The 24,434-nt window shown below is 34.1% G+C and overlaps 5 protein-coding genes across 8 annotated transcripts in view; 2 read left to right on the top strand and 3 right to left on the bottom strand.

The window, feature by feature from the left end:
- The window catches only part of LOC105213689 (dnaJ homolog subfamily C member 3), a 107,838-nt gene that overhangs the window by 62,488 nt on the left and 20,916 nt on the right, over positions 1-24,434 (top strand). The window lies entirely within an intron of this gene.
- Positions 535-5,129, bottom strand: LOC105213697 (mitochondrial pyruvate carrier 2). Of its 2 annotated transcripts, none has more exons than XM_011186702.3 (4): positions 4,878-5,129; positions 4,767-4,807; positions 1,673-2,059; positions 535-1,604 (listed from the first exon to the last, which is right to left on the bottom strand). In XM_011186702.3, the coding sequence occupies exons 1-3, from the start codon at positions 5,035-5,037 to the stop codon at positions 1,778-1,780; spliced, it is 483 nt and encodes a 160-aa protein (XP_011185004.1). In that variant the 5' UTR covers positions 5,038-5,129; the 3' UTR covers positions 535-1,604; positions 1,673-1,777. The 2 variants fall into 2 exon arrangements, with proteins under 2 accessions (XP_011185004.1, XP_028897140.1); XM_029041307.2 differs by having other exon boundaries at positions 535-1,599.
- LOC105213696 (mitochondrial pyruvate carrier 2) lies at positions 5,048-11,902 on the bottom strand. Its single transcript, XM_011186701.3, has 4 exons — positions 11,637-11,902; positions 11,531-11,571; positions 7,001-11,459; positions 5,048-5,220 (listed from the first exon to the last, which is right to left on the bottom strand). Exons 1-3 carry the CDS (start codon positions 11,740-11,742, stop codon positions 11,229-11,231), a joined length of 378 nt encoding a protein of 125 aa, XP_011185003.1. The 5' UTR covers positions 11,743-11,902; the 3' UTR covers positions 5,048-5,220; positions 7,001-11,228.
- LOC105213685 (importin subunit alpha-3) lies at positions 15,607-20,448 on the bottom strand. 2 transcript variants are annotated; one of them, XM_011186686.3, is made up of 6 exons: positions 20,282-20,448; positions 19,727-19,949; positions 18,129-18,509; positions 17,179-18,009; positions 16,943-17,119; positions 15,607-16,866 (listed from the first exon to the last, which is right to left on the bottom strand). In XM_011186686.3, exons 2-6 carry the CDS (start codon positions 19,790-19,792, stop codon positions 16,765-16,767), a joined length of 1,557 nt encoding a protein of 518 aa, XP_011184988.1. In that variant the 5' UTR covers positions 19,793-19,949; positions 20,282-20,448; the 3' UTR covers positions 15,607-16,764. The 2 variants fall into 2 exon arrangements, with proteins under 2 accessions (XP_011184988.1, XP_011184990.1); XM_011186688.3 differs by having other exon boundaries at positions 19,727-19,919; positions 20,282-20,430.
- On the top strand, positions 20,630-24,327 carry Son_2 (protein Son). Of its 2 annotated transcripts, XM_011186691.3 has the most exons (3): positions 20,630-22,007; positions 22,722-23,444; positions 23,504-24,327. In XM_011186691.3, the coding sequence occupies exons 1-3, from the start codon at positions 21,048-21,050 to the stop codon at positions 24,146-24,148; spliced, it is 2,328 nt and encodes a 775-aa protein (XP_011184993.2). In that variant the 5' UTR covers positions 20,630-21,047; the 3' UTR covers positions 24,149-24,327. The 2 variants fall into 2 exon arrangements, with proteins under 2 accessions (XP_011184993.2, XP_011184991.2); XM_011186689.3 differs by having other exon boundaries at positions 20,630-23,444.

The raw sequence follows: 24,434 nt of genomic DNA, 5'->3' as shown, positions 1-24,434 counted from the left end.
CTCTACGAAGTTTTTGACTTCATTAAGTAGAACATACAAAATTAACTAAAGAAAGTCATAAATTTTTTAAAGCGAATTAAAGTAAATATTGAGTTTCTCGCCGATGAATTTCGTGTATGTCATCCGAAATCAGTTATTGTGCCAGATATTGTCGATGTCATGCTTGAATTGATATTACAAAATTGAAGTTGGTTATTGTGGATACTCAGTTTGCTAATCCATAAAATTTAATATCCCTGGTATTAAATGCCTTTAAACAAGAGCAGCAAGTATTAATCCTATGCTATTAATTTTACAAAAATAGAGCCGTAGTTTTTAGCTGTGTATAAATTATATCACATCGAGATTTGATAATACATATATTGACTCACATATGAACATCAATTTAGCCAGAAAGAATAGAGTTAAAAATGTGTGCGCTTGTTTTGCACAACACTATGTATTGTGTATAGCTTACATACATGTATTTTCACCTATTTACGATTGTAAGTGGGGTTAATGGCCAGAAATCGCGGAAATAATACGCATTATAAACTCGTTATTTTTTCGTATTTTTATTGAAACTTAAAGTACACATGCAAAACCTTTTTTTTTTGTTTAACTATTACTTGTATTTCTACAAAAGTTCTCATTGTCTCAGATACATACATACACATACAAACATACATCAGTTTTCATGTTAGATGCTAATTGGGTTCTATGGTATGTAACTTGTGCAGCCTCTTACGACTTTCAGACGTCTTATATACATATGTATATATTGCGTAGATAAATCTGTGTATATGTATGTATGTATATATGTATATCTTTTACGTTTTTCTTTGGCTAAAACCTGTTTGTTTTTTATTGATACACAAATTTGAAATCTTGGACATGTGTGTTAATGTCTGTGTTATTGGCAAATTGAATAAAAGAAGAAAAAACATAATTTAATATTAAATAGTTTGAAGTTATTGACAAAAGATTAAAAGAAAGGAAAAACAAACAATTTCACTTTCATTGGTAAGCTTTTGTATAGATTACTACTATATATTTTATTTAAATTTTTTTGCATAATTTGTGCTATTTTGTGATGGTCTTTTTGTTTAACTTTCTTAACTTAGTTATAGTTTAAATTCAAAATTAATTCAGCTTTAATGTAGTCAAACATAATAATGTTATTTAATTTACAATTCACTACTTAATTATATCACCATTTGTTATAGTACTATTATATAATAATAAATGACTGGCCCAGCTTCGATATTTGTATTGAGTACTTTTACTGGCCAATGGTGTTTTTGTTCGGCTAAATCATTTACATATGTATGGGTGTACGGTTGTATATGTGGAAGTCAAGGGGCTGTTACGCCATTGACATTGACTATCTGCATTCAAGAGCAATTATTACTTGCTTATGCATATGAAGTTACAAATATATACATTGTGTGCATATGTGTATGCAGGCGCTTTACGCTTGCTTTATTTGTTTTTAGATAATTGCCGCCACCGCCTGATGTGTTATATTGGTAGTAATTGTTTTTTTATCACTCACATATTTGCATGTAGAGTGGTTCATATATATGTACATAAGTGTGTATTGACAGCAAATATCGAAAACTGATCTGAAATTAAAAAACAAAGCAAATCGACATTAATCACCTTTCTAGATCTGAATGTGTACACCACTTACCGCATAATTACTGTAGGTAGCATGCGTCTCATTTACATTATATACATATGTATGTATGTACGTGCAAACATTCAAATATTATATACAAATCGAAATTAAAGCCATTTACAATTCGTTCTTCTTCTCTGCCGTCTTAGCAACAGCCACAACAGTTTGTTCACCTGCCAACTTATTCTGTTCCATTTGGTAATTGTAGGCGCGGCCCAGTTGAACGATCTGAGTCAAACCGACGAACAAATTAACGGCGAACAAACTGTAGTTTTTGGGAATGATGACCAATGAGTAACGTGACCAAATGATACCGGTGGCGGCGAGTGCGCCACATTGTGGCACCGAAAGAGTTTCAGCCGGGCGCGCCAAGTCGCTGAGACCAGCAATGACAAGGGACTGGAAAGTAAAGAAATCAAACGTTAATGCCATAATTAGAATGGATTGAAAACAAATGTATAATATAAAAAATCTCCCCGCTAATGAATATGTACATACATATATTGTTCTTGTGAAGGTGTGCAAATGAAGTTATTTTCTAGTGTTAAAATAATACTACGTAGAAAGCATTAAGTCAATAATTAATAATATAATAATACTACATTAAGTCAATAATTAATAAGTCAATAACTAATAAAAAAATAAAATACTATTATTATGTATATACAAACAAAAAATTAAAAATAAAACGATATTATATAGCAATTAAATTTTTATATGCTAACGGAAATGATTTCAGCTATTAATTGCTTTGCGATATTATTTTATTAATGATATGACTTATCTATAAGCAATTTCTAGACTTTTCTATGACTTATCTAAAATCAATTTTTAGACTATTATATACCGATCCTTTAAATTTGTTAGAATTCTTTTAACAAGTAATTGAGTATTGAATTAAATAAAATCGGATCCAGGTGAAATTTATGAGGTAGGATGGAGTCCGTTGTGTTTAAATCTCGTCAATTCGTTTAATTATTGAAAAAGTATTTTTCCATCGAATTTCAGTTGCTTGTTAAGCAAGGAAAGAGAAAATGTATCTAAAAGCTTATAAGAGGGAGCTTTAACCTTATATAATCTTTCACTTCTTTTGCTTTATTTGATTTCATATTATATATTATATATATTTTTGATTGCAGGACATTAGATAGGAAATACTTTCAACTTTAATAATCTTTTTGAATTTTCTTGTTTCAGCTACTTATTCGTTCGGAATCATATCAGCAGTAGGGGAACTTTCTTGCACCTCCCAAGACAGTCTATAACTCCGTTATTTTCCAATATTTTTGTAAAAAAAACCTTAAAAAAATAATAAATATTCGATCGAGTATTTTCCTTAACAAAAATTCAGGAACATCTCCTAATTTTTCCTTGGTTATACTGGTATGGCCCCTTAATGTTTTTAAGTTCAGTGTTCGGTTTTTCTAGAATTTAGTCTTCCCTTAGTTTTTGTTTGTATGTTTGTTTAACAAGAAATAAAGCAAATAATTCTCACAGAATAAATGGTCAAGCATATTGTGTGTGTATGTATGTATGTCCAAATATTGGTGAATTTATTAAATGATAAATACGTAAATGTATTAAAAGGAAATTGAAAATTGCGCCGTAAAATTTAATCGAATTGTGTTTTCTTTGCTCATATACGAGTTGTATTCTATATATGTATATATTTATGTACTATAAAGGTAAATATATGAAGTTAATTAATACATGTCTGTTATGCTTCTATATATATGTACTTACAGTGGAACTTCTATAAGCCGAAGATCTCTATAACTCCAACATTTGAATTGGCAATAGAGTTTAGAAATCATATTTCATACAATTTTTGCTTCCATAACTCAAAATTCTATAACTCGAAGTTCTCCATAACTCGAACTCTTAAATTGGCAATAGAAGTCAAATTTCACACAAATTTCCTTCCATAAGGAACAATTTTAAAAGAGTCCCTCTATATCGTATGGAGGGGAACAAAAAATATGATATTACTCTAATGGATTTCATAAATCGTGTAACAAAGGCATGAGACAGACGTCAAGAGCAAACAGTAATACAGAATACATGTTTTAATGTATTGAAATAAATTCTATATTTTACAGATTTTGAAAAATTTATGTTTTAATGAAAATTCTGTAACTCGAAGACTCCCTAACTAGAAGTTTTTTTGTGGATCATGGTGATTCGAGTTAGAGAAGTTCCACTGTATATACATATGTATATATTTATTGTATATTGTGGATTAGATACTTCAACGGTTTATTCTTATATCAAGTTTATTGTGATTGGATACATCCTTCCAAAATAGTTTTACAAAATACTTGTGAAAGTAATATTGAACACGTAATGATTATTATTAGGAATAATAATCACAATCTAGTTCCATAATAATATCGCGCTTTAAAGTTCATGACCAATTATTAAATTGTTAACACTGATATTTAATTGTTAAAAATGTCCTATTTATATTAATGATTAAAGCATTATTTTCAATTTTGTATAACCCCTCTAATATTAAAAACAAACAAATGCTTATTTGCAGCATAGCATATCACTGCTAATAATATCCGGATACCCACTCACATATGTATGTATAAATAAATATGTTTTTTTTTTGCACTATGCTAATCACCACCTAACACGCTCATTTTGTTTTATAAACACGACGCGTGCAATTTCATTGCCAATCAGGTCGCATTGTCTGCTAAGTTGATTATCACTGCTTTATCAGTTGGGTGGATGAGAAATGACTGCGCGAAATTTACCAGAATATTACGGGACATAAAAGCATACGTAGTATAAACACAGATATGTAAATATATAAATAGAGAGCACATTTATACTATCAGTCGTGCTCTTATCTAACGCCACACTTTCGAGTGTTTTTAGTCAGTAGGCACTCGTAATATAAATGTTACGCTAAACAATATAATGATTTGGAAAATGAGCTGATAAGTTCAATTAATACTTGATGTTGGCGTCTGCATACAGACTTATGCGTATGTGTTAGTATGTAACTAAATTTCGTTTTTTCGCTGATTATGTAACTCCTTTGTAATTCTTTTTTATTTACAAAACACAGATATCAATATTGACTTAAGATGCTTACCCATTTGAAAAGTGGCGCCCAGAAGAAAACTGTTTTAGGTCCTGCAAGGAATGAAATAGGCAAGTGTTTAATTTCAATTGATCAGATTGTTTGTACAACAATATCGCTTACCAGCTGGATGCAGCCATAACGGTCGCATTTTTGCTGGCACATGTTTGTCCACTGAGCCAATTAGAGCATTGTAAATTTTGTTGTGGAATCCTTTGCCAGCGGTTGTGGCTGATGGTGGAGGTGGTGGTGGTGCTGCAGCTGGTGGTGTTGAGGAAGCCATTGTATTGTTATTTCCTAAGCACTTGTTTCAAGGCGTTCGTTTCGTTTGAGACTAAATAGTATTTTGTACTTGTGGCTCGTATTTACAATTTTCTAACTTTATCCTAAGGGAAAGGTATACCAGGTACTTTGCTTGAACAATTACTAGTGTTGACTTCCTCACCGTTTGCTAGATAGTGAAGAACTGAAATAAAAATAGGGAATATAGAAATATGAAAATGAAGGCGAAACGCGAAAAATAGAAAAGAAATGTATTTGTTTATATATGTATGTAAAACAAACATGTGTATATAAGTGAATACAAGAGAAATGTGTGCCCGCTAGTGAGAGGCTTGTCACTCGGAATATGCGTGACAGTGACGCGCTTTCGGAGAGGGAAAAGCTGGCACATTCGTTCAAAGGAAAGATAACGCTCACTTGTGGGTATCAGTGGGTGGCTGATTAACTGTGTAGAAAGTGTTTAACTGTCAAATTAAAAGAAAAAATATGTTTATATATGTACATATGCAGAAGCAAATGTCTACAAGAATGAGCGAGCTGTGAAAATGAACGAGTCGAGGCCGTTCGTTGCTTCCTTCGTTATGTAAATACATCTGTTCAGAAATGCAAATTCGTTTGCTAACCATAACAAAATTTGCATTCTGCTTAGTATATTTAATGCAAAATATACCCTACGCTTGTACTAAACAGAATCCAATTATTATATACTAATATAGTTTAAATATTTTACAATTATTGGACTTCTTAATATTTATATTTTAACTAATATTTTATAAAGAAGCGATTTGTAATATTTCTGCCATATGATTGGTATCGGAAATTGATTTTTTAGAAAAGTAAGCCAAGCCTGATTTATTTCCTCGAAAATCAGCGTTTAAACGAACATTCACTTAGCTCAACTTCCACTTAATTATAATGGATCTAGGAAAAATTTCTTATTTTTTAAAGGGAAGTTCCTATCGGTAAGCAGAATTATTCATATATACCATATAGATAAGTAGGTAGTAGAATTTAAACATTAATTAGTGAAAGTGGTTAAATTCACTACTGAGAAACTCGCACTTAAGCATATTTTGTAGTGTACAATATGTATATAAATTGTATAAAACAATATAAATTTGCGTCGATGCTCAATTAAATTACCGGGAAGCACAACCTGTATTTTGACGTCACATGCACAACCTTGACCTTGAAGGCCAACTAGTGTTGGTGTAATGACTCGAAAACGCGACAAAATGCAGTCACATACTCGAGCGTATTAGACAAAATGCAAAGGAACAGCGCGGATAGCAACATTAGAAAAACACACACCCAATTGTTGGTTGCTGCCAATTTCCGCGAGTAAAAATAACAAACGTAAACTAATGCACACAGCTGCAGCGCCAACGATTGTGCAAAAAAAACTACAACAATAAATTGGAAAGCGCGCGCTACGGAAATTAAATTTGTTTCTCACTTGTGCATTATAAAATGAGAGAGCGTTGACTTGTCACTGCCTTGTTTATTAGCATAAGTATACATATATAAAATATAATTAATTTTTGGGAATTTTTTAATTAACAATAAACTAGACAAAATTATTATTTTTCACTTTTAACAAAGAAAAGCCCGCCTTAATCACCACACATGTAATCGCACTTTTTACTTACATTCCAGCACAACAACCAAATACCAACTGAATTAGCTAATATCAAAATTAACCTCTCTCGTTGCTACTAAATAGAATCCTCAACTAGTTATACAATTTACACTAACAACATTGCTAACGTCAGCAAAATTCACCAATAAAAATCAAATATGTATAAAGAAAGAGCGATTAACTCTCCAAGCAGCTAGCATAAATATATACACGATTCGTTAATTTTTTCAAAAAGCAATCACGGCACTAGTAAACCAGATTACAAATGTATCTATGTATGCAGATAATCGCACATGCATATAGTCGTAGATACCGACGTACTTACCTGCCAGACAACTGGTTTCGCTCGTTGAGCTTTTATGATTCGCTGATTATCTGATAAGAAATTTAAGTGGTGATTTTTATACATACATATGTTTAAGCTTGTACTCGGTAAATACTAACTCGATAAAGTTTTTAAATGAGTGCGCGCTTAATTGCTATTCGTTCTTTCTCAAATAAATCAGCTGTTTTTGTGTATGGAGAAGCAACTAAAAAGTGTTTTTCACTTGTGATAGTTTATTTCAAAGAGTAATTTTATTTGCAATATTTTCATCAGCACTGTGCAACAAAATCGACCTTTCTTGGGTATTGGACGAAATCAATTTTTTCCGTATTTTTGATTTCTTTGTAACTGCGTACTGTAATTCATAATAATGTTTTACAATAAGAGAATTTTCGAAATTCGCAAATACTTTGATTTTGGCGGCTAACTTAGAAAAACGGAGAATATGCTTTTTTTAAAATATATAGTTATTTCAATACCCAGTCGGGAGTACTTATTTATTCGGTACATTAACATTAACAACTTTAAACAGAATACACATTTGAACTTAGCGTAACATGAATCACAGTGTTAATGAATGCGTTGTGAAACCCCTGGTACAATTATTTATGAACTTATGTACATAAGTATGTATAAGCATCATATATAGTATGATTTAGATATCGTAGTATCTACATACATACATATGTACTTATAAAGCGCTCATATAAAATGCGAATATAACGAGATTACTGCTACACGTGGAGCGACAATATTTGCGAGATTTTCAAGAAAGGAATTATTTTGAGCGCGTCAATTTTAATAATAAATATATACATGTATGTATATATTTGGCGTTGAAATCGATTAGCCGGTTATAACCGAATCGATGTTAGCGCACCACTTCTCTCTTTCCTTCGCAGTTCGGCGCCAGTTGGAGATCCCAAGTGTAACCAGGTCGCTCTCCACCTGGTCCCTCCAACAGAGTGGAGGCCTTCCCCTTCCTCGACTTCCTCCGGCGGGTACTGCTTCGAACACTTTCAAAGGCCGAATGTTTTCGTCCATTCGGACAACATGACCTAGCCAGCGTAACCGCTGTCTTTTTATTCGCTCATCGTTCCATCGTCTGCAGTTTTCACCGTTGCCAATGTTCTGAGGACCATAAATCTGGAGCAAAATTTTCCTCTCGAAAACTCCTAGTGTCGTCTTATCTGATGTTGACATCGTCCAAGCTTCTGCACCATAAAGCAGGACGGGAATGATAATCGACTTGTAGAGTTCAATTTTGGTTCGTCGAGAGAGGACTTTATTTTTCAATTGTCTACTCAGTCCAAAGTAGCACCTGTTGGCAAAAGTGATCTGCGCTGGATTTCGAGGCTGACATTGTTGGTGTTGTTGATGCTGGTTCCAGGGTATACAAAATTATCGACGACTTTAAAGTTATGACTGTCAACAGTGACTTGGGAGCCAAGGCGCAAATACGCTGACTGTTTGTTTGATGACAGGGGATATTTCGTCTTGTCCTCATTCACCTCCAGACCCATTCGCTTCGCTTCCTTATCCAGGCGGGAAAAAGCAGAACAAACAGAACAGCAGTTGTTGCTTCCGATGATATCAATATCATCGGCATACGCCAGCAGCTGTACCCTCTTATAGAAGATTGTACCTTCCCTATTTAGCTCTGCAGCTCGTATTATTTTTAAGTGGATACCAAATTCAGACATCGCGGCATAAAGGCAGCTCCTTTTCGTGCTGTCGAGCAGCTTTAAAATCGACAAAAAGGTGGGCTCTTTTCACGGGCCTTCTCCAAGATTTGGCGCATGGTGAATATCTGGTTAGTTGTGAATTTTCCAGGTCTAAAGCCACATTGATAAGGTCCAATCAATTTGTTGACGGTGGGCTTTAGCCTTTCACACAATACGCTCGATAGAACCTTATAGGCAATATTTAGGAGGCTTATCCCACGGTAATTGGCACAGATTGTGGAATCTCCCTTTTTATGGATTAGGCAGAGCACACTAAGATTCCAATCGTCGGGCATGCTTACTTCCGACCATATTCTGCAAAGAAGCTGATGCATGCACCTTATCAGTTCTTCGCCGACGTATTTGAATAGCTCGGCCGGTTATCTATCGGCCCCCGCCGTTTTGTTGTTCTTCAAGCGCGTAATTGCTATTCGAATTTCTTCATGGTCGGGTAATGGAACATCTGTTCCATCGTCATCGATTGGGGAATCGGGTTCGCCATCTCCTGGTGTTGTACTTTCACTGCCATTCAGTAGGTCGGAGAAGTGTTCCCTCTATAATCCCAATATGCCCTGGACATCGGTTACCAGATTAAGATCGTTAAGTCGCTTCATTTTTATAAAATATATACATATCAGTAATATAATTATTAGTTGAAATTTTATTCGATACCTATGTATATTGGTGCCTGACTTACAAATATGATGATATAAGAAGTAGACGTGGTTGTAATTACAAAGAAATGTTCTATTCCTAATTTAGTGTAAATTGCTCGAGTAGTTCCTTATGTATGGATTGAACCAGAAATAGCCAATTAATACCAATTTGAGTTATTTTCTGATTTGCCTCCAGTTATTTTGGTTGATATAAAGCTGTAGGAGTTTACGAAATATATACAAAAGAAAAATAATACGAGCTATTGCCACCTTCCAACGAAAATTTTATCTGTGATCTTGTTATAATATTGTTTATCTTTAACAAGATTTTGTGCCATACTAACCTTCTTATGGTTCCAAAGAACAAATGTACCAAGTTTTACAAAGATAAATTCTCAATTTATCACTTCCACTTCTATTAGTCATCCTCATCATTTTGATATACAGTAAGTATTGGCGCTCTGGACTTCAGACCTAACCTATAACAAACATCAACTCCATAGACCTTCGAACACGGAAATAATAGGCTTTTTTGATTTCGTAGACGACGGCCGCCAGTCTTTAGGGAAATAAAAAAATACATAGCGTTTTGATCTACTGAATGAATCCGAGGAATATGTTATATTTTCTTAAAACGTTTTCTAGGGAAACACCATTCTAAATTTTTTCACAGAAAGATTTCTTCACAGAAGAATTTATGGCTTCTCCCATTATAACATACGAATTTTTTTAAAGTAATATATTTTTTTCCTTTAAACAAATTAAAAGATAATATTCACTTATTTTCTAACAAAAAAGGCCATTACTGTATATTTAAAAAAACTGTGTGTGTGCAATATATAAGCTGTATTCATTGCTTACTTTGTCTGGAACAGCCGCTAAGGTTAAACGCGTTTTTATGTGCCTGGCGATTTTCGTTTGTTAAAAGCTTATACTTCATTACTTGTTCGTTAATTATTGAACAAAAACAGTACAGCAACGATATCCCTGCCCAAAATTCGCCAGACAAAGCTCCGAGCGACTTTTTCCATTTTCTAAAATAGAGAGAACCTAAAAGGGCTGTTGTTTTACAAGCATAGATGACATCTCTGAAACCTTGAGAAGTATTTTGACGATTGGAAGAAGCGCTGGCATCAGTGAATAATATCAGGTGGACACACCTCGCATGCTCTAGATACAGTTGTTATTTCTAGGTGTAACAAACAACTGTTGAACTGTTAAACAACTGTGAACAAAACTATTTTACACAGTGCAACATGTTGCTCGTCTAAGCCGTTAATCTTAGGAAATAAAAGCCAAATACTTATTTATATTCATGGTACTTTGTGAATTTAGTGCTTATTATTTTTTAGAAATAACTATTAGAAGAGAATTGTGGTTACATATATATATAAAATGTTATAAAATACAATCTAATAGTCTTTACTTTAGAACTAATCGGCATTCATAAAAAAATCTGGTATATATAGAGTGACTCTTAATCTAAATGTGATTTTCTCGAAGCCGATTAATAATGAAACATTGATGATACATCATATAAAAATATATTTAAAGTGGTCGCGCACATAAAAATAGCTAATATTTTGCAATATTTTTTTTCACTTAAATCGTCTTAATTTAGCTATTTATTCGTTTCACTTGTCAAAACTCTTGAAAGTTGAGCAACAACTCTGAGGTGTACTTTTGACGTTTAAAGAATTTGGTGTACCGATCTTCTTTCCTTCATTCCTCAATTTTCCGACCAGATTTACCTTATGAATATTAATTGTTGACGATTACGTCCAACCGTTTTCACTGGACCGCTGATAATCCACGTTGAATATTAATGTTTTTTTAATAAAATCATATTTACTCCGGTTTATCTTTTAAACTATATCGATAATTTAAGGCACGAGCCACTTGATAGAGCTGTGTGCTTGCGACGAACATATTTACCACAAATAAAGAATAGTTTTTGGGGATTATAATCAGCGAGTAGCGCGACCAAATTACTCCCGTTGTAGCCAAAACTGCGCACTGATTAACGGACAATGCCTCTGCGGGACGAGACATATCTCCAATGCCAGCAATGACGAGTACCTGGAAATGTTTTATACCAACAATTGAAATAAAATATTCATATAACAAGATATAGCTAAATATCGGCTTACCCATTTGCATAGCGGTGCCCAGAAAAATATTGTTTTTGGACCTAAAATGTTAGCAAACCAATATTTTTATAGAACTTGCAAGCAGGCGTTAGTCAAGTCTGCTCACCTGCTGGGTGTTCCCACAGCGGACGCAAGGAGTTCGGTACATATTTATCCGTGGTGCCGATTAAACTATTGTAGATACGTGAAAGTGGTCCTACTTTTCCGCTCATAGTCAAATCGTTTGTTGGTAAGTGCAATGTTTTATGTATGTTTCTAATTTTGTTAATTAATATTTTGTTTGTTTAATTTTGTCTGACCGAAATTTGCTTACATTATTGAGTTTTCGAAATTTTGGAAATCAAATGTGAATGAAAGCTTTGAAAATCGGAAATATGGTTGAATAAGTGTGTGCAGTTTCAATAAATTCGTGCGCCAAAAAGTATGTAATTATGTGTATAATTATAAATAAGTTAACAAAATACTGCATTATTGGGAAATTTAAGTGCTTCAAAGACCAGTGGAACATTTTTTCAGGACCGGTGGACAATACTTTAAAATAATAAAAAATCTTCTATAAACCGCTTTGATAGAAGCTAAAGTACTAGTCGTTTTCTCCGTTTAATTTTCATATAGTAAATGATAAGAAATCAGACAATAAATTTTGATTTCTTAATGGGGATTTACGAAGCTTAAAATTATAGATTTTTTATTGATAGAAGTGGGTATTAAGTCGTCATTAATTTTTTTTTTTTTGTGCTACGTTTGTTTGCAAATTTGTGTTGTAGGCTCACATAAGACCACGATGATTAGATTTATTTTATTTTATTATATTTCAAGTTCCATTCTATGATTTATTATCATAATACTTCTTATTTTAAATTTTAGTCGTTATCAAATAAACAAAACATCATTTATAGTCTAGAACTATTAGTCAGGCTATGTCCGAACTTCCGAAGAAGTGCATTTCATTTAAAGATTATTGACATTGTAAAGCAGGTAAGCATAATTGTTTTGAAACAAAACTCGTATCGTACATGTTGCATCCATAGGTAAGAAATGCATTTCGATACCTTTGCGACAGCAAAAAAAAAAAGTCACGTACACCTTCTTTTACCTGCTAAGACGTTTCCTTCTACCAAGGTGATATATGTACAAACATTTTGGATTACCTTTTATTTCATTATAGATTGTGCGAAGAATAGGTAGACTAACAGCTTTTAGGCAAAACTACATTTTTCTATGATGATACTATATGAAATACAAGTAGCATTCCATAAAGTTACCTCTCCTTTTGCGCGCAACTCAAATATACACATTTTTATATGAATATCTGTCTGAATATGTAAACTTTGTACCATTCTACCTCATAAACAAATAACACATACTCATTGAAAAGGTAGAAGGATTTGAACGTACAATGCCGTTTAAAATATTAGCATTATATCAGTTGAAGCGTTTAACGAATGGAAAAGGTCTAAAAATCACATTTTTGTTGTTTCTCTTCTCGATTCAATACTAAATGCTCTCGCACACTGAGAATTAACAAAAACGAATATTATGAAACAGTTAAGGAGGGCTAGCGTATAAAATATTTCAAGATATCTGAAAAACTTTGATATTATAATGCCTTATTGCAATAAAGATCTTAACCGATATATGCGAAGAAGTCTTCCAGAGGAACGTAAATCATTGTATTTGGTTTATTGGGGCCAAGTTAGACCAAATTCGCATGGTCAAAATTTATTTAACTTGGTTGTGTAATTTCATTGTAACCGTAACATCACAAATGATGCATTGATATGTGCTATTTCCTCTTTCGTGCCTCGTTGGGAAAATATTTCATTCAAAGGAAATCCAGATAAAAACAGACGTACATATTTTATATTTTAAATGCTTTGAAGCGTTGAAATCGAAACTCACTCATAACACACAAGCACACACGTAGACCCACAAAACGGCGAAGGTGTTGAAAGGAAAATGCGTTTTTATTATAATTTTACTTCACTTTCTGTTTTCGTTTTAATAAAATTTAATTTAAATAATTACTTTATTTCGTAATTGTCGAATGCAAGTGTTATATTTTTTAAATATACACTTGCTGCTCTATTATTAATATTAATGTTCTTATTCTTTCATATTAATTAATTTGATTTCTTGTTTTTATCTTCACTGCACGAGATTTAAAAAAAAAATATATGTATATACCTATTTATTTCGATATTTTTTTATGGTGAATTAAATTCTATACCGAAAATTCTGATGATTTTACGTAGCTTACTGCCTAATTCTTAACTTTGCTTTGCTTTGATTTTTATTTATATATTTCATATTAACTTTTCCATCTCATATGTATGCTTTTACATAAGTCTGTATGCATGTATGAATGTGTGGGTGTAGGCGTTGTCGGTGCCATGCAGTTCTTCTTGCTGCCCTTTGCTGTCATTGATGGTGTTCATTGTATGTAGGCATGAGTGTATGTAGTACTGTTATATGGTAATACTCGCAACAAAAAATTCAATAAAAAATTATTAATTTAATAAAAAATGATTACTGCTTTGATTTGATTTTGCTTTTGGGGAATCACAACAGCTTTACAGAGTGTATACGCTATGTATGTATGCCAATAATAATTTTACAGTTAATAATTATGTATGTATACAGTAAAAATTCTAATTATACTTCATTCGTTCTTAGATTGCCTTATCTCTTAATTATTTTTAGTTTTTGCCAGCGTCGAATCTGCTTAACAAAAATGTTTTTTTTTTGTGATTGACTTTAAGTTCGAATTCATTGAAAAAAAAAAAACCTTACGAATGAACGATTATGTGAGAGATAAAATTGTATTTATTAAGGCAAAAAGCTCGAAGCAACACGTAATTGCATTATAACCATAAAAAGGTGTAAAAATATTCTGCAATTTGTATGTGGCATTGTAACTGTGTGTATGTTCGTAGAATGGCTGGAGGAGAGGTTGCTAGTATGGAATATGGCCACAGACCTTTGGGAAATATTATTAAGAAGAAAAATATACCATGAAGAAATGATTGCACAGAGTGGCGACAAATAATACTTACATATGCATGAAAACTCGACTTTGCAAATTTCAACTTACAAAAAAAAAAAAATAAATGATTTTTATATATTAAAAATAATGGAAGCAGTGCAAATGTATGTATGTATGTATGTATGTATATAAAGGTACATAAGTAGTGAATAAACCATTTACATTAATTTTAACTTTGAATTGAATTTTGTAAAATGTAAATAGAAAGAAATCATAAATCAACCTAGTCAGTTCGCCTAGTTGACTAAAGCTAATGTAATGCTATTGAGCTACTAAATATTAATATGAACGATACACATTCATACATACATAATGTCTGCACGGCAAATAATCGAAAGTTATCAAAATAGTTATGATGAACTATGAAAATTCGTAGAATGTCATGAGTATTATGAAGTTGCAGTATCGTGCCTATGCGCGTAGAGTTGATGTGCATGCGACGCCAGACGAAGACTCGATAGATCGGTTATCAAAAAATACTTTCACAGAGATATTGCTGATGCGCGGTAAATTGTTATATTAAATAAATTGTTATATTAGCGGTTCCAAATACATGTATACACAATATATTCAAAATAAATAACTGTTTAAAAATCGTGAGAAAATTCAAAACTAGTTTTGAAAAGAACCAACCAATAGAAAAAATCGAATTCACGATACGTTTTCTAAATTCTATATGCGAGCACTGAGGAATACAATTTTTTTCAATATACAATTCTTTCATGACAATATATAAATAAAGAATTCAAACTTAATGTCGCATGTATCTTTTCTTTTGATAATATTCCAAAATAGTTTAATTTTAAGCCGCAAATTTTGTTTTTCCTAATTCATCCTAAATTCAACTCACAGATCCGAAAACGATATTTCAACAATTCGAAGAAGGACAGCTATGTTCACCTTATGTGTACGTTTGAAATTCAAATTCAGTTCCGTTATTAAAAATTGTGTTATGCAAACAGAGACCTTTGTTTTTCAAATACGACACAATAAGTAATATCCCGTTAATAAAAAATGAAAATAGAGTAAATCATGTTACGCGTTATGAGTTAAATAAATTTAATATGCAATTTTCGTAAGTAAATTAATTAAAATACACAAAAAGTCTAAAACTATAAAAAATAAATCGAGAAACCTATTTAAATATTTTATAATTTCGCTTGCTTTACAAGCGAAACCTATTCCCACTACATCAGTGCACATCAACTCCAGCACGTTGACACTTTCTGCATATGGATTTGCGAGACCTTACAATGTCTGCTATCAAACTTAATTTTTTATTTTAATTTTTGCGTTTGCAAATTGTATGTTGGATGATAATGCAATTGCTGTTCCTGTATTTGATAAGAGTACTTTTCAATGCTGATGTTGTTGATGTGACAGTAGACTTTTTGTTTGTTGTTTTGTTTCATTTCGTTTTTCTCTATAATCCTTAAACTCAAAAAATTCCATGTATATATATGCATATATATGTATGTATATAATTTTGTTTCATATAATATTAATTATAATTATAATCAACTTGGACTTGCGAACTACTTAATGATTGCTGCTGTTGTTGTTGTTGTTGTCGCTAATATATCATTTCGTACGTGTTTATTGTTATTGTTCTTGTTGTTGTTTGTTTGTCACACATTTTCACTGATCACTACCGCTAAATGTTGTACACGTGACGTTGCTGCTCTTCGGAATTTCGCTGCAATTTCATTGTGATGAAAATGATCATTTTGTAAATGTGATGTTAGCTAACAACATATCCAATACAATTCATTTCTATTGATGTTTTGCCGATGTCGCTTCTTGTGTTTCATATTCCTTAGTGTTTCATTTGCTGCTGATACTGTTGATTTATTTCACTACTAATAATCCTGTTTTGTTGTCTGTGTATTTTATTTATTTATTTTCTTTTGTTTTCATTTCCTCCATTTCTTCATATTGTTGTTGTATTTTTGTTTTGCAAATTTAACTTTGCTGTCAGTCAGTCAGTTCAACACTTGGCCGTCGCTGCCGGTGTTGTCGTTTTCAATATTTGATACGTCAATTGGCTGGCGAATAATGGCTTAACAGTATGTCGTGTTGTTGTTTTATTTGTAATTGGTGGTGGTGGTAGTTGTTTAGGTGCTAGTCGCGGTCGTGTTGGTGGTAGTAGCTTTACTGATAAACTTATGTTATATCCACAGCAGCCGTGCTAATTAAAGTTGAAAGAATTCATTTGTAACTTGCTATCGGCGTTTGGATCAAATTGGAATTGTGTACCATCGTTGGTGGGTGCGAGGCTGCTCTGTACCGTCTGTTAATTAAACCAAGAAAAATGTTAAGTATTATAATAAGCTGTATAAAAATGCAACGCAATTCGAATTTCTTACCTCATCGGAGAAGTATTGTTCAATAATTTCATATGCCAATTTGTAAATCTCGACATTTTCATGATTTTGCAGTTTTTCGATTTTCTCCAAACCATCACATTCTTCAATTAAATTGGCAACTTCTTGTACGTGATTTTCAGCCATTTTGAGCATATTATTTAGACCATCAAGCACAACCTATAAAAACAAAATGTATTAATTGCTTATTCAAATATTTATAATATTTATATGCTTACGTTAAGAACTTGTGTGTCCATGCAGGTGAGCAAATCGCAGAATGGCGGTATGACACCCTCCTTTATTAATGTGAACACCTGATCGCGATTACCGCTAATAGTCAGATTACTAATTGCCCAGGCAGCCTCCTTCTGTGTCTGGAATTCACCTTTACTCAAATTTTCAATGATTTTCGGCAATAAACCGACATTGATGACCGCTTGCACTTGTGATTGATTACCGGCTGTAATATTGGAAAGGAACCAGACAGCCTCCTTGCGGATTTTCTCTTTTTGATGCGACAACAAAGCTGGGAAGTACGACAACGCGTCGTAATTGAGCACCACTTGTGTTTGTTCATCTGATCCGGTTACAATGTTGCCGACAGCACGTAGAGCCGCCGTTTGCACCTTAACTTCCGCATGTCCCAGCAATGGTATCAGCTTGGGTACAACACCGCTCTCAATGACCATTTGAATTTGTTCATTACCTCCGTCGGTCAAATAGCTAATAGCCCATACAGTATCTACCAATATATTGGTATCCGTGTGATGGATCAGCACATTGAGTGCGGGCAGGATATCGTGTATTGTGGCGGCTGGTGGTGGGGGATCCTTATTGCGGCATAAATTCACAATAACCCATGTGACGTTGCGTAAAAATGAAATCGGGATGTCAGGCTTAATAAACGACAGCAAGGGCTGAACAACGCCATGCTTAATGACAAAGTCCCGCAACTCTGGACCATCACCAATGATGTTACCCAGAGCCCAAACGGCTTGTTCGCAAACATTGGGTGCGGGCGAAGAGAGCAACTCCAGGAAGAGCGGTACTGCACCAGCAGCGACAACCTATCGGGTACATTATATATTAACATTATTAAAATATAGGTGGTAAATATTTATAAAATCGTACGCGCATATTTTTTATATTTTTAGCGTTTGAATGCGATAGAACGAATTTGACATACCTGATTAGTCTGATCTGATGTACCAGAAGCAATATTGGTCAAAGCCCAGGCGGCTTCGAACTGTAACATTGTGTGATCGTGTTGTTTTAGACAATCTACCAAAATCGGCAGAATGTCACTCTTGATGAGGTCGTTGATTGGCGGATTCTTATCCGAGGAGAGAAGTTTGCGTGCAGCCTGTACTGCAGCCAATTGTTGCTCAGGTTTTGAAGAATCGGCAGCAGCCTCGGCCAATTTTTTCAGATTGATTGTATTTGGCAGCTGGTCATCCTCGTCTGTATTCGAATCCATGTTGGGAACATTGCGACGTTTCAGGATCGTCTCTTCGCGTTTATTTTTGCGCAGCTCCACTGTTACTTCATTTCGTCGACGTCGCATTTCCTATTATTATATGAAATAAAAATAGTTAGTAACTTCAGAATAAAACTACTATTGGTTAAAAAAACGTAAAATTGCTAGAGCTGCTACGTCGTTTCAGTTCAAATATTACAATTTACACTTGACCTCTCTTTTAAACATACAATCAACAAAGCTTATATCTCAATTACCTAGGGACATATGCAATTATTTTGAAAATGCTTACAATTGATATTTAAGCAAAGACTATCTATATCTATAAAAGTTTTTCATCTGAATCTTTGTTTGGTGTTGAAAAATACTTTGTAAAGAAAAATTATTGTGATGAATCAATCATTGAGCTCGGCATTGGTAAATAGTGAGAATGATTCTTTCAAGTAACAATATAACCAAAATAGTAATCCACTAAAAGTTTAGCAACAAATGCGTCATAATTAACGAAATAACAATAAATGGAGAAGAGCAGAACAAATAATATGATAGAAGAGCCAATATATGTATATTACACACGTGATACACACAAGTGAGCGAATAACAGCACAGTCAGATGAATATCTGTATATTGTGAGAAAACATTAACGAAGAGCGCAGTGTGTACTTTAAACACCTTCACACTTGTAAGAAGTTATGACAGATAGCAAGTGGACGATATAAACAATTTGTGTTAATTTAATGTTTATTTTTGTTTTATTCGATTTTTAAATCAAATATTTAGCTATGTAATCCGATAAATTTATTCAAATTACATACTTTAGAAACAGAAGGGTCTGTTATACTTCTATCATATGAAAAACACTAGCACAACTAGTGTTTGCACCAATACTAGCTGACGTACGGTTCACATGAAGAGAACTGTAGAGATTGCGAAAATCAATAATTGCACAGCGACAGAGCACGGCACGATGAAACTTAAGCAAATGGAAATGGCGAGTGGCGGGCGAATGGCCAACAACACGACATACGGCGCACTCAGCAACAGTGAAGGTGGAAACGGAGGCAGTGGGTGCAAGGCGACATGTAGCGTACTTTAAGCCCCGTTGCAGCGATACACTGTGATACATGTGCCTGCCCCGCATTGCTGTCATTGTCCATGTGCTAACCACAATACTCAAAAAATAATTGCGTCTCATAACTTAACACTTAATGAATATTTGAATATTTTTAAAAATTAGTACACACATCGCTCATATAACATAAAAATTTTTGAAGCGTTTGTTGATATGTTGAAATTAATTACTTACATCTTGGTCCTTGCCCTTATTTTTGAAATTCTGCAGGCGATTCACATTCGGTTCCAGCGATGTCATTTTTAATTATATTTTTTTCCTCGGTTAAATAGCTGCTCACTTTCCTTTCTTTCTTAATTTACAACGATATCTATCGCTGCTATACGTCTTAGTGCTTCAGCTTTTCTTTACTTTGTCTTATATCTCTCTGTACAAATTTAGTAATGAAGTAATTTTTCTGAAATAAATTTTCAGTACCACATTAAGCAAAAGAAAATGTAGACAGCAATCGTCAGATGTTCAGCGAGTAGCGATAAACGAATTTGCAGACATGCGACGAGTTTTTGGCAAAAATCACAAAGGTTCACACACATATATGCATAAACACAGGCACGTTGAGATGAATTCGTGTGATTCGGAAATTCGGAAACACGAGTTGCAGCCGACGTGATGATGACGAACCAATGATGGCAACGACGAAGGGCGATGACAAAGGAAAACCACCGAGAAATAAGTAAGATACGAAAATTAGCACAAAAATGTGGAACTTTCTACACTATAACCTCTTACTTTTTCAGTGATTTGTAATCGAAATACTTTGCTCGTTTACTTTCTTATCACTTTTATGCGATTTTTTTAATTTTTACTTTTTTCTAAAATAGTTAAAATATATAAAATGTCACGACCGTCCTCAAAGAAGTTTAAAAATTATTTTCATAACTCGATGTAAAGGAACGAGACATTCAGACATTAACGAGTGATTAACTAGTAACGAATGGCATATCCGGTATGTTGCCTCTTTTCTTACCTACTCTACATAATGATGCCATGCTTACAAAATTTAATAAATTTATCTCATCACAATTCCACAAATATCATTGAGATTTGTTCCAAAATCGTCACTTTCCCATTTGCAAAGTTTAATTAATGTGTTACTGATAATTTATTTCGAAATGTACTATAATTCACTTCATTTCCGGTATGCTATACAGCGTATTTCAGTAAAATTTTGAATGAAAATTAAGAGTTTCTGTAGAACATCATAACAATGGTTAAATTGTTATGCAAAAAACATTATAAATGTTGTAGTTAGTGATGTATCGAATGAGTAGGTCCTGGAACGAATAACCATAATAGAAACTTTGTGTTGACAACCCTGTAACAATGACACTTGAGAGGTGCTAGCTTTTGACATTTTGTTATAATAAAAGTGTTTTAGAGTTTATGTTGCATGAAAAAATTGGAATTACCAATAAAATTAATTTTATAATTAAAATGTGTAAGAACCCATATGTATAAGAAAGTGTATAAGTAGTATATTTTTAAGTGCATAAATATGTCTGATGAACAGAAAGAGCCAGATAGGCCTACAGACACCTCTTTGAATGTGCCCCAAATTAAAGTTAAGCAAGAGAAATTTGATCCGGAGGTGGAAGCAAAAATTAATGCCATCACCATACCTAATGTTATAATAAAGCGTGAATTTCATAACGAACACAAAAGTTTGCAGTCAAATGCCGAGAAGGGGGAATTTAGCAAAACCGATGTAGATGATAACGTAGATGTCAATGAGAGTGGTGATGATGGTGACAGCAGTGTAGACAACAACGTTGGTGTTAATAATAACAACAAATATAATCCACATGATTCTAATGGAAAAGATACTAGTTTAGACGAAGATAAAAAATCCATTACCCCGGTTAAATCATCCAACGAGATCCTCGCCGAACTCTTTCAGGTTTTCAATGCAGCGCCCCCTGAAGAATTATTGGATGATGAAAGTCTACTTAAGAAGAGCCACAAACATAAAAAGCACAAGAAAGAAAAGAAGAATAAAATTAAGCGTGAAAAGGACATTTCGGGAGGAGAAGGAACTTGTAGCGATAGCGAAGAGTCTAACCTTCCCAACGATGATAAGGAAAAAAAATATAAGCACAAACATAAGAAGAGAAAGAAACATAAACACAAAGATGCAAAAGATAAAGTTCGGGGTAAAAGTAATGATAAGGGTAAGAAGGATAAAGAAAAATCCAAAGAAAGACAAACGAGCAAAGAACGGTCTTTTGAAACAGTTAAGGACACTTCAAAACCATCTTCACCAAAACACTCTAGAACTGAGCCAAAATATGAACATCACCAGGATAGTCGGTCACATAAGAGACAATCAGATACGAAAAGTATGTGTACAGCCGACTCAAAAAAAGTTCGTACGGAATGTGAACATATTGTTACGCGGCATAAAAGTAGTGAAATTGAAAAACACGGGGAGAGAGATCGAGATAAAGACACAATTAGGGTACAAAACTTTGAGAAAAATAGAGAAAAGAATAATACAAGAGATCATAAGCATAACAGCTTTTATAATGGATTTCCCGAGTATGAGTCCAACACAAAAACAGTGCATATCAAAAAGGAACCAAAGGAAACAACTATCAAACGAGACACACATGATGGCCATATTTCGGAAATATCTCTTTCGGACGAAGAGGAAGATTATCTAAAAGATCGTCACGTCAGCGATGATACGAAACATCGTCGATTTGGGCATGATTATGCCAATGAGCGATCATCTAATAGTTTCTACGCGGGATTAAAACGCAGTCGGAGCCGAGATCGAGATAGAAATCGAAACCGTGATCGTGAACGAGAGCGCGATAGAAACTACCGTGGAGACGGACGAAGCCATAGCAAGCGGCGCAGCCGCAGCCGTGGTCGTTCGCGCTCCCGTTCACGTGATTTAGGTATCGACAAGAAAAGACTCCTCGAAATAGCACGTAAAAACGCCATCAGCATGTTTAAACGCGGAAACTTGCCCGGCTGTGACAGCATGTCGCAGGAAGTCAAGGATAAAGTGTTGCTAAAAATGCGATACGGCGGCAAGACTGTGCAGGATCTTACAGATTTTTGTAAGAAAATTTCAAACGGTGAAAATCTGTCAGATCTCAGCTCCGACGAAGATTCCGATGTTGATAAGAGTGGTAATACAAAAGCATTTCACCATCCCTTCCAGCTAAAAGAACGCGAACCGATAGTAATGCACATACGCAACGCGACTACATTGCCATTACGGCCAACATCAAACGACGCTGTAAAAGCCATAACAATGCAATTCCCAGTTTCGTCTGGAGAGCGGCATCGAATGACTGAAGCATGGGTGCCCGTGGTACAGAAGGATAATTTACCACCATTGCCAACATTGCCTGCAGTCGCACAATCAACCACCATGTTTAAGACAGGCGTCGTTAAGAACGTATTTGAGAAAGCCATACCTGAAGAACAACAAGAACCCGCCTTCAAACCAGTGCAACAATCATCTGTAAATACAAATGGAGAAACTAATTGTGCAGTGCCAAATACAGTTGATAATAGTGCGATTCCTGTAGCATCCTCAAATATGCCAGCACAAACGCATGTACCAATGCATGTGCATCTTGTTAAACCCCTCGCAGATGCACCAGGCGGTGGAAAACCTTTGTATGCAGTTCCACCTCCTAGTGTGACTACGGGGGTTTCTCCGTCTATAACAAGCTATCCTCCAATACAAGCAACTGTGTTGCCACCGGTTTCTATACCGCCTCCACCTATTCAACAGATCTTTGTTCCAGATGTGCCAGTCCCATCTAGTGCAGATGCTCCTGTCGGGGCCATAAAAGTGTTTCACGAATTATCGGGACCACAATTAGACGTGTCCAGTATTATATCTAAACGCTTACAAGCAATGCGACGATTACAGGTGTGTTTCAAAAATATGCATTTATTTGTTCTAAATAATATAAAATACTTGTTTACCAGGAAAACCCAATGGACCCTGAAGCTATTAAAATGATGTACAACTCTCAGAAGGACATGTCTTCATGGGCGTCGTCCAAACATTTGCCCGGCCAATTCACGGGAAGTACCGGCGCCAATATACTTTCAATGAGAGAACTGAATTCTGGGCCACAAGCATGGGCGCGGCGGGATCAATTAATTACATCGCGTCCAGTGAGTGGAGGTATGGGCATGCAGTTACTTCAAAAAATGGGTTGGAAACCTGGCGAGGGTCTAGGTCGTGACAAAACTGGATCCTTACAACCGCTACTTCTTGACGTGAAATTAGACAAACATGGTCTAGTTGCACGCGATGATAATAATGGCTATAAACAAAAACCATGTAAAAAACAACGTCCCCAAAATAATATACAACAACAACAACAAGAGTTATTGGAAAAACATCCAGTTTGTCTGTTAAATGAGTTGACATCCAAACGAAAGTGGACGCCACCATTGTATACGCTTGTTAACGAGGCTGGACCTTCGCACAGCAGAATGTTTTTATTCTCGGTATCAATAAATGGACACACCTACACACCCACTCAGGGTTCAAATACGAAAAAGGAAGCCAAACTGATTTCAGCGCGCCACTGTCTACAACAAATGGGAATCTTACCAATGTAGTTTTAATGCGAATTTGTTAACGCCCGCAGCGTTACGTTATATGCGTTTTTATTTTGCTAATTTATGTATAATATCAATGTGTATTGTAAGAGTTGAATTATTGAGAAATGTAATTACAACTACAGACTTTACTTAATATTAATTCCATTAGTATAAATGTAAAAATCTGTAAAAAGTGAACACAATTACTGTTAAACTAGAATTTAGTTACTTGAATAAATATGTATATAAATATATTTAAATTTCTTGTGAAATAAATTTCAATTAACTTAATGATGATTCTTTT

Source organism: Zeugodacus cucurbitae, chromosome 2, assembly GCF_028554725.1.
Source record: "Zeugodacus cucurbitae isolate PBARC_wt_2022May chromosome 2, idZeuCucr1.2, whole genome shotgun sequence".
Classification (NCBI taxonomy): domain Eukaryota; kingdom Metazoa; phylum Arthropoda; class Insecta; order Diptera; family Tephritidae; genus Zeugodacus; species Zeugodacus cucurbitae.
The sequence above is the reverse complement of the archived record's forward strand: the minus strand, read 5'-3'. Positions and strand labels throughout refer to the sequence as shown.